Source organism: Dermacentor andersoni, chromosome 2, assembly GCF_023375885.2.
Source record: "Dermacentor andersoni chromosome 2, qqDerAnde1_hic_scaffold, whole genome shotgun sequence".
NCBI classification, from domain to species: Eukaryota; Metazoa; Arthropoda; class Arachnida; order Ixodida; family Ixodidae; genus Dermacentor; species Dermacentor andersoni.
The window spans coordinates 202,297,511-202,316,687 of NC_092815.1; the positions used below are offsets into that span (position 1 = coordinate 202,297,511).

The 19,177-nt window shown below is 47.4% G+C and overlaps 1 protein-coding gene across 7 annotated transcripts in view; it reads right to left on the reverse strand.

The window, feature by feature from the left end:
* The window catches only part of Nipped-A (Transcription-associated protein Nipped-A), a 361,163-nt gene that overhangs the window by 268,148 nt on the left and 73,838 nt on the right, over positions 1-19,177 (reverse strand). For all 7 annotated transcript variants that reach the window (XM_055075904.1, XM_055075900.1, XM_055075899.1 and 4 more), the window contains 3 exons: positions 13,133-13,271; positions 4,045-4,123; positions 3,596-3,800 (listed from right to left, as the gene is read on the reverse strand). In XM_055075904.1, coding sequence (XP_054931879.1) covers positions 3,596-3,800; positions 4,045-4,123; positions 13,133-13,271 — 423 coding nt within the window. The remainder of the gene's footprint in view (positions 1-3,595; positions 3,801-4,044; positions 4,124-13,132; positions 13,272-19,177) is intronic.

Sequence of the window (19,177 nt, forward strand, 5' to 3'; positions counted from 1 at the left end):
GGCGCACCACGCCGAGGGCCTGCAGCTGTCGAACATCGAACTGCATTACTTCCCGGCCAACTGCACGTCCCTAATACAACCCCTGGACAAAGGGGTCATTAACAATTTTAAATGCTGTTACCGGCGAGGACTAATCCTGAAGATACTTCTTGACATCCATCTGGAACGGGAGATGAAGATCGACATTTATCAAGCAGTCGAGATGCTTGCTGCCTCCTGGCAAAAGGTCAGGGCAGAAGTTATCGCGAATTGCTTTTTGAAGGCCGGAATAGCCAAAAACGCACGGGCTGGTGCCGACGAGGAGGAGGAGGAAGACCTTTCTACTCCGTCCGATGTGGCCGAAGCGTGGAACGAGCTATGTACAAACGATGGTGTACCCGACGACGTTAAACTGACTGACTTTTTGTTTGCCGACAACGCCGCCGTGGCTACAGAAGAAATGTCTGATGCAGCAGTAGCTGAAAGCGTGCAAAATCCCGATGGCGGTGATGATGGTGCCTGTGAGGCAGATCCGTGACGTGCCTACTGCAAAGGAGATGATGAACGCAATGGACGTTATGCACCGTTTCGTCGGCTCGCGCGACGATGAAGGAGCGCTACACGATTTAGCTTCTTTGGAGCGGCGTGTTGTGCTTTCACTCATGCCGAAGAAGCAAGAGGAAAGTACACAGTTTTTTGCTGTAAAATAAATGCTTGAGGAGTGAGTTCACCTTCACGGATACCTTGAGCTATTTGGTTTCGTTTCTGCATCATTCGTACGAGCTTTCACACGAAACCTGCATGTAACGAAAAATTGCGAGCTTTTGTCAACTTCGTTATATCCAGGTTTAACTGTAAAGGGTTTAATTCAACAAAGAAAACCGGTGTCTCTGTACTACCAGCATTAAACGCTAAATCAGCTCACTGTCTGATCGTTGGCGTAGAGAGTAAAACATAAAACATAAGAGCGCATGCTCGTGCACTGCCAACCTAGGACACGAAACATCTGAGCGGCAGGCGTTATCAAATATTTATGATGCGCCGGCATCGTTCTCACGCATATAAAGTCTAGCAGGCTTGAAATTACTATATGTCTACGCTAGCCTTCCGGCATGAGGCCGATGGTGCTGCTCCACACAGCGATCACTGCGGTTGGTGAACCAGCACTTTGAATGCCTTGTGCTTGTGCCTGCATCTTGTTTCTCGTTTCTTTTGTTGTTTTTGGTTTTTTAATGCGATTTGTGCTGCGTTTCCACTTCTTTTTTAAATCCTTTGAGCAGCTGCGTGCGGATTGCGTTCTTTATTTTTATCTTTAAGCTATTTCCTTTTGTGCTCCGCATGCGTGAGCACGTCTTTTCGGTGGATAAAAAGAAAGTAAACTTTTCCGAAGAGGATCGTGCCTTGCTCATCAACCTGGTGCAGAAACACCAGGACGTCCTGGAAAACAAGAACTGACGTGGTGCCTGAAAGAAAAAGAAGTGGGAAAAATTGGCGACTGAGGTCAAGACCCAATACAACGTGCGGGTATTCCCAATACAATGTGTGGGTTCTCCCAGCATTTATGCTGGGAGAACTTGCAGGAAAGTAGGCGAAAGAAAGGTTGGAGACACGTGGGAAATCTTGACAGGTGAGCAGGTGAGCAATGAGATGCTGCAGCAACAGCAGTACGGGCAGGCCACGTTCGCTGTTGTTGGGGCACAGGGGGAGCCTTTCGAGCAGCCGTGACACGGCATGCTTCGAAAATTGGTACCTTGCGGTGAGCTGAGCATCATTCTGCCGATCCCTCAGAACTCTCGGAACTTCCAAGGACACAGATGGTCAAATGGCCGAGCTACATGTGGCTGCCTGCGAACGCACCTCTCAAATCGCACACCTCGCCCAAGCTTATCACCCCTGAAGAAGCCAAGTGCCAGACAGGACCACGCTTGTGCCTACTGCGGCAAACTGTTGGGTGACCGGCGGCAGCGAGATTTGAACCCGCTAACGAATGCAGTATGGGCAGGCACTTTGCCACTGGCGACCTAAAGCGACCACTGCCAAAACGGAGCAGCATCATGTTCCGTGTAAAGTCCAAGTGTGATAAGATCTTGTCGCGCTCCACTTGCTGTATGCTTTGTGGGAGAGTGAAAGCGTGTGAGGGTGAGTAAAGAAGAATGGTGGCTTGATGAGCACCGTCTTCCCGCGCGAGCAAGGAAAGGAGGGGAGCGAGCTTGTGGTGACACGATCAAGCACACACCTCCTTTTCTAGCGCAGCCACGGCTGCCCGCGGCTGCCCACAGCTGAGCACATACACCACTTGTGCACTCTGTTTTAGAGGAAATCTCCCGAGAGTGTAAAGACTGGGCGAGCTCAGATGTTGTGGCATCGTGTGCAGTCTTCCTTCGTGTTTAGCGCTGGAGGTTGCGTAATCTCGAGCTTCCTAGTCTGCCTCTTGCTGCACCAAGCAACAGGCAGACAAAGCCTTCGCTCCCCACTGCGAATGCTTTTCACGATAGTGTCATTCCAGTGTGAACAACACTGTCAGCCGCAGGGACAAAGCGGACGCGAATGCACGTCTTTTGTTGCGAACTCTCTAGTTCAACAAAATGAATTTTTTTTTTCTCATTCGAATTTGTTGCTTGATAATTAGGAGAAAAGTTTATAACAGCTGTGTCTCAAGAGAAAACCCTCAAGAGAAAAGTTTATAACAGCTGTGTCTTACCAGTACTCACGTACGGTGCAGAAACCTGGAGGCTTACGAAAAGGGTTCTACTTAAATTGAGGACGACGCAACGAGCTATGGAAAGAAGAATGATAGGTGTAACGTTAAGGGATAAAAAAAGAGCAGATTGGGTGAGGGAACAAATGCGAGGTAATGATATCTTAGTTGAAATCAAGAAAAAGAAATGGGCATGGGCAGGACACGTAATGAGGAGGGAAGAGAACCGATGGTCATTAAGAGTTACGGAATGGATTCCAAGGGAAGAAAAGCGTAGCAGAGGGCGGCAGAAAGTTAGGTGGGCGGATGAGATTAAGAAGTTTGCAGGGACAACATGGCCACAATTAGTACATGACCAGGGTAGTTGGAGAAGTATGGGAGAGGCCTTTGCCCTGCAGTGGGCATAACCAGGCTGATGATGATGATGATGATGAATTAGGAAATATTTTCAGCTCCTTTTGTGTAAGCAAAATTAATCGGCAACTGTACCTATCTGCATGAAATGCTGAATTTTGATGCAGCAATGTTTCGCTGTAACAAAGCAAAGTGCCAACTTTAGAGACTTCATTATATCTTGGTTTAACTGTACGACTATTCACTACAAATATACATGCGAACAAACATAATGCCTTCATGCATTTAGAAAATTATTAATTCTTGGAAATCTAGAAAGATGGAAGAGCAAGAAAAGAAGAAAAATATATGAAATAATACCACAATATTTCTGCACTCTATGGCAGTGCAGAAATGACACAGCTCACTAAATAAAGAAGTAGGGGGAAAAAGGTACATAGGGCATCACACTAAGACTTGCCACAACGACACGATTCTGTATTGTTCACTACTGCAAAGATGCAGGCGATGACTATGCTGGTCTTCTAAGGATCAGTGCGAGAAAGCGAAGGTGAGACTGCGTACATTTCCGTTCTCTTGATCCGACCGGGTGCGGATGCACTCGACCAGATTCAGGAGCAGCTTGCAAGACATGGTCTGAATGGAGGCTGGCAGGGACTCGTCGTGGACGTTTCGCGAGAACACAGCCACCGCCGAGGACAGGTTGTTCAGTGGGAGGTGCTGCCTGACGTGATGCACCAGGTCAGCCAGGGTGCTGTACGCCAGGGGCCTGCACATAACCCAGGACACCCGTTTGAGACTCGTGTCAGCATTCACAAACCAGTTGCCAGACAGCTGCCCAACAAGCATTTCCCCTCAGCTGTGCATCACTTTGAAAGGGCACTAGAGATGAAAAGACATCGTCAGTAAATTACCTGCTTATGATGCCAAAACAGCCTCTTACTATGAGAGAAGCTTTGGCAAGCCAGAAAAGACACAAAGACACAAAAAATATTGGTGGCCATTGCACTTACCGCAGCGACTCGTACGCTGTCCAGCCTGAGCCAATGAGGATGTTCTCATCGAAGAGCTGCTCCATGCAGCCAACAAACTCTGCAAGGCAAAAGTAAAGTACGAGCACACCATTGAAAAAAACTTTCTGCAAACCCTTGGCAACAGTGATGCCTAAAACAACCAAAGTTAGCCCTATGTAGACCATTTTATTGTTGTTTCTTTACTTACATACTTACAGTTGAACCCACTTATAATGATCCCAGATGTAATGCTATCAGTTATAACGACCCCATTTCAGTACATTTAAGATTTTCCTACCCTGCCATTGAAAATGCTTCCAGATATAATGAATGTTTCTTAAATCGCCGCACTGTTACAATAAATGCTTCAAACCCGGTCACGTTGAAACGAGGGCACATGCGATGCACCAAAGCACAGAAGCACGACCAAACTGGGCGCACAGCAACGCGCGTCCCGCTTCAGTCCAACCACAACGACGATATGTCCTTCGAGACGAGCGAACGACCAGTGCGCATGGATTTCGGAAGCCACAGAGAAAATCACGCACTTTCGAGGCACACCTCCAGGGAGGAGGCATGCAGCATTTACAGTGTAAACAGCATGGCACGAGCACTGGTGCAATATCCGATGCCATGCCGGTGCCACTGTCATTTTTTTGGTCAATTGCCCGTGCGGCATCACATGCATTACAGTCGCCGACTGATTTTTCGGACTCCAAAAATTCGGACGTTCGATTATTCAGTCTGCTTCGCGGCACCGCCATTTTCTCCCTAGACCATAATGTATAACAACTGCCGAAAGTTCGAACACCTTGCAACCTCTCATCCGATTTTTCGGACACTCGTTGAGCCAAGTCGATCGAGAGCACCATGCACCGACTCTGACCAGTGCATGGTTCGACTTGCTGAACACCATTTTTGTTTTCAACGGAGCCTCCTTGCTGCCCCGCGAAGTGGCACTACTGCAAATGCCCGCTCACCATCATCGATTGTGCCCGGTTCAATAGAGCGGCTACAGCAGTTGAATTGTTTCTTTCTTCGTGCACGACGCTGCAAGTAGGCCACGTTTTTCGTTTGTGCAACTGGTGCTGGCGTGACGGCGTAGTGGTGTTTGCTTTATATGCTGTGTCGAGATTGCCGTGATCTAACGCGGCATACGGAAATACTTAAGGAAGGGAACTGCGCTAAAGAAAGACACGGACGAGTAATGACATGGACGGGCGCAAACTCGCGACTGATTTTATTCAGAAAGAACATGAATACAGTAAAAGCTCGTTAATTCGAATTCCGCGGGGATGCTATGAAAATTCGAATTACACAAAATTCGAACTAATGAAAGTCAGAGAAAAAAATCGCTCGGTTAAGGCGCGTATATAGTCTGACGTGGCGTGAGCACACGCACACACGCTACGTCACGTTGCCGTGAACAACGTCTATACTTCGAAACTCTGGCGCAGCCAACGTAACCGGACGCGGCCAGCGCAGTCCGACGCGCCCGACGTCGAGATGACTCTTGCTCCATCCGCGCGTTTGTCGCGCTGACTGGGGCGGAATAAAAAAAAAAGTCTCCGTCTCGCGCGAAAAGCGAAGCATCGATTGCGATAGAAAATTAGTAGATAGCTATACGAAGTAAGGATAATAGTTTTATCGGACGTATAAACTTGTGAGCATTTGCTTACTAACTAAATTAACAAGCGCTGTGTCACACGCGCACAGGTGAGCATGAACGCATCTCGCTCGATGACCGCGGAAACTCGCTGAAAAACGCTGGAGTGAGGGCACGCAGCAGTAGCAGCAAGCAAATTGACGTTCGTACAGCCCTCGCTTTAACGCGAACGAAACGTAGAAAGCACATCGCATATGAAGCTACCGGCAATACGCGCACTCTGCAAACATCGCAGATCGCTTTGAAGACGAGGCCCACGCGGGCGCGCACTTTGGCCACGACGCAGATCGCTTTCAAGATGCGGCGGCCGCATGGCCGCGCCGTAAGCAGCAGCTGCCTCAGCCGCCGAAGATCGTCCCCCGGTCCCTCCCTCGCCTCGCGCGCGACAAGAGAGCGCGCGCTCCGCCCCACCTTCCCCTCTTGCGCACGCGAGATTGAGCCGCGTTCGCCGGCTCACCCTCGCACGCTCGTACGCAAAGAACATGGCGCGCGGCGAGGGTGTTATCGTCCTTGCCGCTGATCGAAAAAGCAAAGCTGCGCGACCCGCGCAGCGACGCCAGCGTGCTCCCGCACACTAGCACTCTCCCCATCCACGATGATGCGGAGTTCGAATTATCGGGCGGATTTCAGTGTGAATTAGCGGGATGTGTTACATATCGCTTTCAATACATTGTGGGACGGACCGCGGCAACTAGTTAGAATTATCCGAAATTTCGAATTAACGAGTAGTGAATTAACTAGCTTTTACTGTATATATATATACATAGATTCTTATGCAATCATTGCCTAAGCGCACATGCCAAGAACGTTTTCTCTTTCTTATACAAATTGATACTAGAATCGCTTACGCATTCATCACCTGACTTATCAATGTAAAAAGCCTCTGCGAGTTCACGTGCTACCTGGTTACGACTGCGCCTTAAGATTTTGGTTCTAGCCAGCAAAGGCTGGCATGCTTTATCAGGCGTAGCCAAAGGGCATGCGCCGCAATGTAAAGCCAAATTTGACCCTTTTTCGTTAACCATAGAAAGCTTATGTTCCCTTAGTCGTTCATTTATACAACGGCCCATTTGGCTACGCCTGATAAAGCATGCCAGCCTTTGCTGGCTAGAACCAAAATCTTAAGGCGCAGTCGTAAACAGGTAGCACGTGAACTCGCCGAGGCTTTTTACATTGATAAGTCAGGTGATGAATGCGTAAGCGATTCTAGTATCAATTTGTATAAGAAAGAGAAAACGTTCTTGGCATGTGCGCTTAGGCAATGATTGCATAAGAATCTAGGTATGTATATATTCATGTTCTTTCTGAATAAAATCAGTCGCGAGTTTGCGCCCGTCCATGTCATTACTCGTCCGTGTCTTTTTTTAGCGCAGTTCCCTTCCTTAAGTATGTACGACCGACTCGCCCAACAAAGTGCTCTCCTGGGCATACGGAAACATCGCGTCAAACGTCTAATGGCGCAGACTGCGCTGGGGAATGCCGGCAAGCGCGTGCCTGGAGGCCTAGGATTTGTCGCCTTCCGATGTGCTCCCTAATGACGCCGAAAATGTTATGCGGAGACCTGCGCAGTGGTTGCATTGCGATTCCGGACACCGTCTCATTTGACGGTTTCACAGGTGCTGACACTGCTGTACTGACATGCGCAGAACTCGACGACAGCGAGATCATTCGTCAGGTTTCTGCTGCACCACTGGACGACGACTCAGAGTCGGAAGATCACGCATCATGCCGTTGCATGCGGAGCGTTTACAAGCAGTGACTGTGCTTTCAGCCGCCTATATTGACCGTACGACCCTCTCCGAGATTCAGGCTTATCTGATTGCGTGTAAACGGCGCGTAAACGAAACAGCGTGCAACAGCTCATTGATGATTTCTTCAAGCCTACTGCCGAGCCCGAATAAGTGCGTGGAAATAAAGGATTTTTTTTTTCTTTTTTTCTTAATCTGCTTTTTCGGACACCTGTTTATTCAGACATTTCCACAGTCCCCGTGAACCTCGCTGTCATACCGGGCGGTGTGACAGGTCAGTTGCAGCCACTTGATGTCTGCATCAACAAACCTTTCAAGGATCATCTGTGGAAATATTACATGGACTGGTTGACTGACGAAGACCACATGCCAACGGCAACGGGCCGCATCAAACGTGCATTGCTATCGTAGCTGGTGGGCTGGGTAGCTGCAGCATGGGACGACATCCCAGGTACTTAGATTGTGCGCGCCTTTAACAAGTGAAGCATATCTAATGCGCTTGACGGTACCGAAGTTAGCACACCGTTCGAAAGGGACAGTGACAAGGAACACAGCGACGAGCCTAGCAGCGACGACGACGTTGAATGAGCTCTGCACGTTCAGATTCAATAAATGCCGTTTGCATTTTGTGAACGCTGTCCTCGCTTTTTTTGGTCGGTCTACATTCAAGGTAATATATATATATATTTTTGTTGGCTTCGGACTTTAGGTGGTCGGCTTAGAATCGGGTTGGCCTAATTCGAGTAAATACGGTATTTTAGCTGGAAGAATTCCCGGATATACTTGTGGGTTTTCTTCTTTGCCAGATCAACTAGCAGTGAATTCTGGAAGGTGAACTGTATAGATGCGTTTTCTCGAGCACTCTTAGAAGCCACGGCATGCCTCAGAATTTCGAGGGCATGCATTGTTTCGGCCGTCGGCAGTTGATGCTCATTGGCCCTGCAGAGGTAGTTGTCATTGCTGTCGCTGCTTGAAATTTCGGGATGCGATATCACGACTTGATTCACTATTTCGTCAAATGTGTGTATTCCAGAGACATACCTGTCAACCTGTGGACCTTATAAAACTCATATAAACTCCCGCCGAGACCACACCAAAGAGGGAAGAGGGATAGCACGCATATTGTTTTTCATTACTGCCTGGCCTGAAGGCTTGGCTTTCCGACGGATACGTAATCACTTTAATAAATATGATTTAAATTTAGATGCGGCGCACAAGCGGCAACAAACTTGGTACAGCAAATAGTGACAAGCAACACATTGCTAAATTACAAGGACTTTTCCAGCGACCGTTTCAGGTACTGGTCTGTATAAAATTGCTCAAAGCAAGTATTCCTCCTGCATTCTTTAACCATTTGAAGACTTCCAATAGGAGTTTCGGATTCGACGAGTGGAACCTTTCCACAAACAGAGTTTATTTTTCATAATACTTGGCGTAATACTAGAAAAATCTTTCAACGAACCCAAATATGTAAGCTTTACAAATAATTCAGGAGAGCTGGCAGGTGTGCCAAAGGTCACAAGGACGTCGTCCGCTATGACAAAGTCGACGGTGGAACCCTCGATGCCAAGCTTATCCTTCTCGCTTCCTAGACATGGTGACCTACGCTTGCACACGTATCACTTCTGGTTGATACAATTGCAAGGGGCAACAATTCGAATACGGTGTGAGAAGCGGGGAGCATCGAGGTGCAAACTGATGCAAACAGCATGCAAGGCGACTGCGACATCTACGGCCACGAGAGCGGGCAAGAACACAACTCGGATGGCCTGCCTTCTGCTGGCCTCCCATGAGCTCCAAACAGGGAAGTGGTCTGACTGCTAGTGCCCCATATTGGTTCCACCTACAGTGGGTACCGCCTACATTTTTCAACTTTTTTTTCTCTCTCTCTCTCTTTCTTTTTCAGAGTGCAGTTCTTAGACGCCTACTCCTGCAGCGAGTGTTGGCATCGGTGTAACAGAGCAAACGAGCACAGTGAAGGATGAAAGAGCAAACATGAACAGCAGCGGGGGCTGGAAGGGTGCAGTGGAGCCATGAGGTGGGAAGTGAAGGAGACGGGTACGGCAAAAGCATGAGAAGAAAAGCTTAGTGCTGCAACAATGGCTGTGAGATGGCACTAGAGTAGCGCACATAGTCCGAGAGGTCCGTCTGCAGCGAATCACACCCATGCGTCATTCACACGCTGCCTCTTGCGATCTCCAGATTAGCGAAGCAGTTGTGGCACACTTCACTCCATTTGCAACGTGCCGCAATAGACAGATTGTCCACACCAGCCAATAGAATATCATGAAATGAAATACAGTCGCCGACCGTTTATTCGGACCTCACGGGGACTGCGGAAATGTCCGAATAAACAGGTGTCCGAAAAAGCAGACTAAGAAAAAAAAAATGAAATCCTTTATTTCCACACACTTATTCGGACTCGGCAGTAGGCTTGAAGAAATCGTGAATGCGCCGTTGCACGCTGTTCCGTTTACGCGCAATCAGATAAGCCTGAATCTCAGAGAGGGTAGTACGATCACTGTAGGCGGCTGAAAGCACAGTCACAGCTTGTACACGCTCCGCATGCGACGGCAGCGTAGCACATGGTGCGTCATCTTCCAACTCAGAGTCGTCGTCCGGCGGTGCAGCAGAAACCTGACAAATGATCTTGCCATCGTCGAGTTCTGCGCATGTCAATACAGCAGTGTCAGCACCTATGAAACTGTCAAATGAGACGGTGTCTGGAATCGCAATGCAACCACTGCGCAGGTCTCGGCAGAACATTTTCCGTGTCAGTAGGGACCACATCGGAAGGCGACAAATCTTAGGCCTCCCGGCACCCGCTTGCCGGCATTCCCCAGCGCAGTCTGCGCAGGCACTGTCGGCGCCATTAGACCCTTGACGCAATGTTTACGTATGCCACGTTGGACCACCGAAACCTCAACAGAGCACACAAAGCAAACACCACCAAGCCGACACCAGTCGCACAAATGAAAAATGCGGCCTGCTCGCAGCGTCTTGCGCGAAGAAACAAATCAGCTGCTGGATTGTCTTGACATGGCTTACTAAGCTGAAACCGGAACTGCTGTAGAGCCACTGTATCGAAGCAGGCAGCAACGATGATGATGAGCGGGGATTCCCAGTAGCGCCACTTCGTGGGGCAGCAAGGAGGCTCTGTTCAAAACAAAAATGGCGTTCAGCAAGTCGAATCATGCACCGGTCAGAGTCGGTGCATGGTGCTCTCGATCAAGTTGGCTCAAGGAGTGTCTGAAGAATCAGACGAGAGGTTGCAAGGTGTGCGAACTTTAGGCAGTTGTTATACATTATAATCTATGGGGAGAATGGCGGTGCCGCGAAGCTGACCGAATAATCGGGCATGTCCGAATTTTTGGAGTCCGGAAAATCAGTCGGCGACTGTACAGTAAAACCTCGTTAAACCGTACTCACTTAAACAGTAGTTTCGTTTTAAAAGTAGTAAAGTCAAATCCCCGACTCAGCGGCCATTGAACATAATGTGTTTCGTATCCGCATAAACCGTACCAGCTTATTGCGTACGCATCGGTTAAAACATAGCGTTTCAACTTTTCGTCGCGCAAACACGGCGGTGCGCCGTCTACATCGGACGGCCCGGCAGAACAACAAGCCTCAGAGATCGGAACAACGGCCTACAAGCGCCCTGTGCGTTTGCGCGTGAAACCGCATCAACATCATTTCGACGCCGTGCCAGAGAGCGTTATGGCATCGTGCAAGCGAGGACTCGCGTCGTTCCGAAGCTCGGATAAAAAAGACGCCGGGTGCTCAGCATAGAAGAAAAATTAGACATCGTCCGTGCTATCGAACGTGACACGAAGAAGTCGGCGCTGGCACGCAACAGGGATCTGCTGTTGACTACAGTGTGTGGCATTTGGAATGCGAAGAATTTGCTCGGCAGCGCTGCTGCGACCGCGAAGACATGTCGGCTACGAGGTTCGACTTTTTGCCATCGTTGCCTGTGCTGTTGCCGAAGTGTCGACTAGCGACATTGATGATGACAACATGGAAAGCGACAGCACGGGCGATTCAGGACCGACAGTGTCATAAGCTGGGCGTTATGTCAGCCTCATGAATGCAATCGTCGCAACGAGAACAGGGGCGTGATAACGTAACTCTATTCCAAATGAAAAGTATTCCAAACTCCAGCACTCTGCAATGAAAAAGGCACCCCCGCGACTTCTGCAGCACTACTGCGCACGTGCACGGAGAATACGTAACACCAACGAGGAATCTGCCATGCGAGTGTTTGCGGAGAAGAGGGGGTTGGCTGAAAAGCTGGCACGCAGCTTCAGTAAGTTTGAGGCCGCTGTCGTCGTCGTGCTAGGCTGCCGCGGCATCAAACGAAAATAACATTTTTTTCGCGCAAAGTGAATACATACTGCATGTTTTTTTTCGCCTTTCATCGCACTCTCTCAGAGTTCCGTTTTCAACAGGTAAGTGGGCGATCTCATGCTATTTCGTTTAAACAGTACTACTGTTTAGTATGTACTTTTTGTAAGCTCCAGCCAACTACAGTTTAACGAGGTTTTACTGTATAGAGCTGCATTCAAATTTTGCATTAGGGAGTATCGCAATCATCGGTAATATTTTTTTTTTTTTGAAGTTGGCACAAATGGCATGGCACAATCGGCAGTAGAGAAAAAGGAAGCCTGTCTTGGAGCAGCCTCTTCGCTGTCTCTGCCAACTCGTGGCCTCCTCACCACTTTATTGCCGGTGGTCACCGTTTGCTCGTTTGTATCACCCGTACCGGTGCATGTGAACATTCGGAACACCTGAAATGTGGCTCATAGTATTCAGGACACTTTGGCTGGGGAATTGAATACAAATTTGTATCAACCTGCTTTCTTTCCCTCTTCCCTTCCTCCAACGCAGAGTAGCTGGCTAGAGGAATGTACCTCAGGCCGACCTCTTTGCATTTCATATCATTAAACCTCTCTCTCTCTCGTATCAACCTGAAGTTCGTACCAGCCGTGATCGCATCACCAAGGATTTACTGCATGTGCCATGCAGTGCAGCGCTGTTAATATGTCTTAGCGCAGTGTGATGGGTGATACTTTACTGGGATGGTTACCACAAAGAATGCCTGCACGGGCGTCCCCGCATATGCTGGTGATCTAACACAACCACATGTCATGGTAACACATTGGTGATTGCACTCAGCTGAGAGGCCTTATTCCAAGTCCATGGCTACAATTGCATTATGCATCACTTGTTATTGTAACAGTAAGGTGTTTTAGGTTCTGCACACCCAAGGTTAGGGTATGCAAACCTCCGGGCCTGCAGAAGAATGCAAGCAGGGCGCATGGTTTTGGGGACACTAAGACACTTGGGTGTGCAGTTTCTAAAACTCTCTATTGTTTCATTTGTCAAGTCACTAAACTTCTCAGTTCACACCACATTCACGCAAACATAGTGCATCATTTTCATTCTTCTGAATAAATGTGCTATGTCTCTTTCACCAGCTAGTAAGTTGTTGTACAGCAACTCTCGACAGGATTGGCCACCCAGTGGTCACACTGGGTGGCCAATGGCAAAGCAGTTCCGGCAGTGCAGTTTCACAAACTCCACCCCCCCCCCCCTCTTTTTTTTCTCGAAACGAGAACCAACGCCTGGAAAAAGTTAACAATCTCAGCTTGCAAGCAGAGAGAGGGCACTCAGCTGTTGCGCAGGTCGGTGGCCAGGATGTGGCGGGCGGCGATGAGCAGTTCCTTGCGCAGGTGTGCCACCTCCTGGGGGCACAGCATCAGCAGTCCCAGCATGCCTTGCGCCAACTGGCTGCAATGCACACCCACAGTCTCCTGCAAGGGAGGACCGGCTGCACATCAGCGCCGCATTACCGAGAGACTACTCCCTTCTGCGCAGCCCATTGGGTTTTGAATTCCGATGCAATGCCATCCACCAGCATTGATGCAAGCTCATCTTCACTGTTGCAAAAAGCTGTATTCAGTCGAAGGCCAAGAGGTCTGTTGCCCGGAGGAGCCCTTTTCCCGGGAAAAGGAACCTGCCCTGCTTACCTCCAAGTATACTTGCAACACCAAATTTTCAAGTGGTTCTTTAAAGAGCAAGCATTGGCTGGAAGGACAAGATTGATAGACGAGACAAGATAGTCGGGAGCACATAGCCGTGTCTGCGTGCTCGTTCCGATCTTATGTCTTCTAGCGCTGCTTTTCAGTGGTTTTAATACACGCATACTCTTATGTATGAAGTTCAATTTATCAAAATTTGTGATTTAACAAATTATTTCATTTGCTGATTGATGCTCCATTGAAGACCACATAGTTTTATGTAAATTCTTACATCCCAGCTTAAATGTAATGAGGGCCTTATGCATTGCATGCATTCAACAAGGCCTTTGCAACAGGCGAAATGGTGCCCACAGTTCGACTCCTTCCACCCTGTTACGACTATATAATATCTTCCTCATTTCAACACGCTGTTGGAGTTTAACTGCTCACACGGTCTTCATCATGGGAGAACAAGTGCTCAGGTTTGCCCCTGCTTACACAACTTCCAAAATACCAGACACAAGAAAATGGTGCCAGTGCTCAAGCAGACATATGCAACAAGACCAAAGACTCACCAAGCTCTTCAACAAAGAAATAAAACACTGTGTCCACACGAGAGACCACCAAAAAGAACAAAGAATAAAAAGCACAAATTGTAAGCGTTACTCTCTCTTCAGCACTGCTGTCTTATGCGAGGACACGTATTTTACTATCGCATCGTGTGATGCCTGTTCCCAGACAGTGGGAATATCAGAGCCAAACCTTGCTAACCACCTTTCTGCCCACCAGAGACCAGCACTAACAAAGTGGGGTGGGATTTGCATTTTTCCAATAATGTTCCTTTCACCCATTCTCCAGCATGAGGAAAGAGTGGTAAGGAAAGAGGGAGGAGGAAGGCATGCATGTGTGCTTTATGCCGAGATGTAACTGCCACGAAGTACTGTATAGCCAACTTAAAATAGTGCAAGTTAAACATACAGCGGAGACCGCTTATAACCAAAGCCACCAGAGTCATGAATATCTGCACTATAAACGGTACTGTATTATAAACTAAACATTTTTCAAAGGCTGCACGCGTGCAATACATGTAGGCCAAGCAGCCACACATATCCCAAAATACAAGCATGTGACCAGGATGCTGGCATTCGTTTAAATTTATGAAAGGTGAAAGGCTAATGTCCGACGACCTGTGGTATTCGCGCGAAGCTGACAAAATGAACACTGAAAAAGAAAAAAAAAAGCTTCAGGGGAAAGCAAGTCGCCGACAAATTTTTCAGACACCTAATTATTTCAGACCAGCTCGATTATTCGGACTTTCCTGCAGCACTGCTTCCGACTCCACAGAACCAATGTACAACGACAACTGAAATTGCACGCCCCATACAGCGCATCATTCAATTTTTTGGACTGATCCAAGTGCGCGATGTCAAATACGTGGTGACCGCAAGCCAGGCTCCTGTCGTTGGAGCGTTCCGCAATCCACCTGTGCCCTCAACTTTCATTGTTGAGGTGGCTTCTCCCCTTTTCAAGTGCCACTACGAAGTGTTTCACTGACTCGGCACCAAACCACAACTTTGGTCACCGATCCCCGCCGAGGCAGAGCTGGTTAGGCCTAGCTGGCAGGGGTGTAGGGCAGTACGTTATCGCGGGAAGCTCGCCCTCGATATGTTTGTACCCATCGACAATTAAAATGGAGATCGGGTACGAGATCACACTCGCAAACTGAACTAAGGGAAGCATGCTTGAAGCGGAGTTCGGGATCGCAGGCGATCAGCCATCACAACTACTGCAAATGCATACGAAGTTCGTGTGCGCGTGCATACTGGTGGGAATGGCAAAAGCTCACGTGTGGACATAACCGCAGAGGTGAACTGCTCAATACATGGTTCAAAATGGGAACATTGCTTAAGTATATTTCCTAAGAATAAACATAATAGTCAATATAAATGAACAATAAACTGAAGATATGAAGATTAGCAATGCTGCCACCTGAAGTGGCTATAAACTTTTGTATGGTGCACTGTAGCCTTCACTACCTCCGACTGAGAAAGACAATAATGTGTTTTCCATATGCATTTAGTCTTTTTCTTCCTCTGATAAAAATTGCAGTAGATAAAGGATGTTAGGGAAACTGAGCTCACCATTATGGACAGTGACATAGTACAGCACATTGTGCACAGGCAAGGTTTACACTTATATCTCCCTGCCTAGGTGAACCACGACAGGCCATTGGAACTTTACATTATCTTATGAATGTTATGCATTGTGCAACTGCAATACAAGCATCCATAGTCATGCTTTATCATGCCAGTGATGTGAAGAGGAACACATTTTGTTTAAGTGCAACCTTTATGACTAGCCTTTGTGTAATGCCTGCTTACAACAGGAATGTCTTATACAAGGGCAAATCAGAAAGTCTTTGTGCCTATTTTTTATTAGCCAAAATAAGGTACGTACAGGTAACTACAAATATACGTACTTTTCTACGTACCTTACACTATTTTGCCACATTGTACCCACCGCGGTTCAGACATTTGTCCCATTACAGCACTAAATTTGAAATGCCCCTGCGGTAGAATTTGTCTGGCTGACTGTGGAACCACCGTCGGACTGCCGTCTTGGCTTCATCATCGCACGTGAATCGCTGTATTGCCAGGAACTTCTTTGGCGGACCAAACACGTGGAAATCACTAGGGGCGAAGTCCAGACTCTCCTGGTGAAATTGCCGGAGCTTGTAGGTGGTTCTGATTGCCACATGCGGCCTCGCATTGTCATCGAGGATAACCACGTTGTCCGCATTGAAAATCCCTAGGTGTTTTTGCCCGATGGCAGCCACCAGACGTGACAAGTGTGGAACAATAACTGTCGGCCTTGACGTTGCACCTTGTGGCATGAAATCCAGCAGGAGTGGTCCATGGCGATCCCACAAAACCATCAACATCACTTTCCCAGCAGATGGCACAGAACGGAATTTTTGTGTCACAGGCAAACCCGGATGTTTCCACAACAGGCTCTGCAGCTTCGATTCCGGCGTAAAATGAAGTATCCAAATTTCACAGTCACTAACATTGTAGTCCGGGAAACTTTCACCCTCCTCGGCATACTGTTGCAGATGATTCAGCACCGACATAAAACCTTCCAGTACCCTAAGGACCCATGAACGAAGTCATACACACTCCCATACGAAATGCCAAACTGCCAGAAAATGTCCTGCAGGTGCACATGCCGATCTGCTTTCACCATTGGATCCACACAAGAAATGTCGTCAGTCAGCTACGCACGCGACTTTCCGAACGCTCATTGTCATGCAACTCTTCACGGCCTTTTGCGAACCCACAACACCACCACCTCACACTTCTCAAATGAGACACCTTTCCCCGTACGTGGACTGTATTTCCCTGTGGATTTCGATGGGCATTCATCCCTTGCTACACAGAAAATGAATCACACTTCGTTGCTCGTACGCCGTGGAAGTGTGAAGCACAACTATCTTCAACAACTGACAGCAGCGCTGTGCCTCAGAACAACCAGCAGGTAAGGCCAGGCCGGTCCAAGAAAGGTCTCCCGCTGGGAATAGAAATATCTACTCCGCATTTATAGCCGTAATTTGGCTAACGAAAAATAGGGGAAAGGACTTTCCGATTCACCCTCATATAAAGATGGAAATTTTACACTGGAAAACGCAGTACTGAAGAAGCACAAATGTTAGAATCGAAACTTAAATATTATTCAACATAATGTTGGTTCTGTTCTTGCTTTTTTTCTTCATCTACACAGTAAAATAATTTACACCCTTGATGGTGATAATTGCGTGTCATAACACCCTTGAAGGGTGTTTTCATTCAAGAAACATCCCATCATCATGACTTCTTGCGAAGCATAGGGCAGTTCTAGATGCCATAACACCCTTTTACCCACCGAAAGGGTGCACTGACTAAGAATATTGGGGGTGGGTGCAAGGGTGTTTTTGTTTATTTTTATTACATCACAAACATACAGTTGTACGAAGAGACAGCGTGTCCCACGGCATTACAAACCAGTGGTGGATCCAGAAGTGGGCCCTTCCCTACCCCATTCCCTTCCCACCGAGACATGTCGGGCTTTCAATGCCGACAAAACTCCTGAAGAGAGTCCCCCTCCGTTTCACTGTCTGTTTTGATGAACTATTTTAAATATGTCCTGCGAAAAACCTGTTGCTGTTGCTACTTTTTCTAGTATTGAATATTTAACCAAAAGAAAAACGTTCAAAATGTTTTCAGTAAGGCAGAACTAGTGCAGCTCTTGCTTTTGGGACGCCAGGAATCCAGCAAAATGAATAGACCACGTGACAGCATGCAGCTGGACGCGCCACAATTGCTCCAATGCAGTGCGGTCGTCTAGGTTTCTTTCAAGCACGACAAAACAGGCAGAAAAGGGCGCGACGAACCATACGCGGAAAAAAGATACGCCAATTCGGGAAGCTTTGACCCCACCTGACCTTTTTTCGCCGAATCAATAACCTCAATTCGTTCTACTTCTCTCACGTTTATAAACAAGGTAGGTTCGTTTGCAAACTTGAGCCTTCTCACCCACCACAATGCTTTGCTCAAGCAGCATCTGCAGAAAGAGCCGTGCAAAACGCTCATGGCTTCGCGTCTGCGTCAATTTACGAAGCTGGCTGTACAAAAAAAAAACTATTAAGTTTGTAGTTGTATAGTAAAGGAAATTTCTACTGGCTTACAAACAGCTGCCAGAACGGAGTGCTCAAAAAGAAAGGGAGAATAATATGAGAAAGTATAGAGAACCAACGTACAACTTGCGATGCATACAGTATTTACAACACCGACTAACAGCGCTATTTACTCAAATATTTCCCCTCCCAAATTGGAGACAGTATTATTGCATGCATGAATAGGACATTAAGCCAATCATTGTAGATATAACGAGATTCCAGAAATTGGCGGGGCATTTGCAGACCCATCTTTGTTCACGGAACAGTGGCGAGGCATTTTTCAAGTGTGCGCGCAGTTGCCCACCTGCCAATTACGTTCGCGATGTCTTGACACATGCAGACCTGCGCGAGACTCGCCCGTCTCCCGTTGTTATATTTGTTCTTTCGTTTGAGCGGTCATCGGCCCCACTCGCTCACCCGCTCTTAAAAAAAAAAAAAAAAAAAACGAGAACTGGATTCGCTTCGGTTGCACATTCACGACACCACGCAAATAAAGACTTTTCGTACTTGCAAACTTGAGGTTTTCGTGCAATTCTGCACATATGAAATTTCGTGGTATCGCCTATACGTTTATAAAGCTATTAAGCAAGTGCTTCTACATCTGTCGTTCGCCCAAGCTATTTAGAATTTGCGTGAGCACACCAGTTAAGAAATATGAGCATTGTGAACTTCTTAAAAATGCCAATTAAAGCTTTTTTTGTCTCTCTCTCTCTCTTTCTTTGTGCATAAATAAAAAGACAGACTCGCAAATACCTCTGCATATTATACAATCAGGAAGGACCACGTCTCTTTACAAATGAACGTCCAAGCAATATATGTATATATATATATATATATATATATATATATATAGAAAATGAATTCACTTACACGCAGTTACCAGCCCACCTTTACCATTCCATTTGATTTAAAATCAGCCAATGTTTCTGCGAATAAATTTCCACTGAAGCTGCCCGTAAACACAGAAAATGGCTTAGAGGTAGCGTAA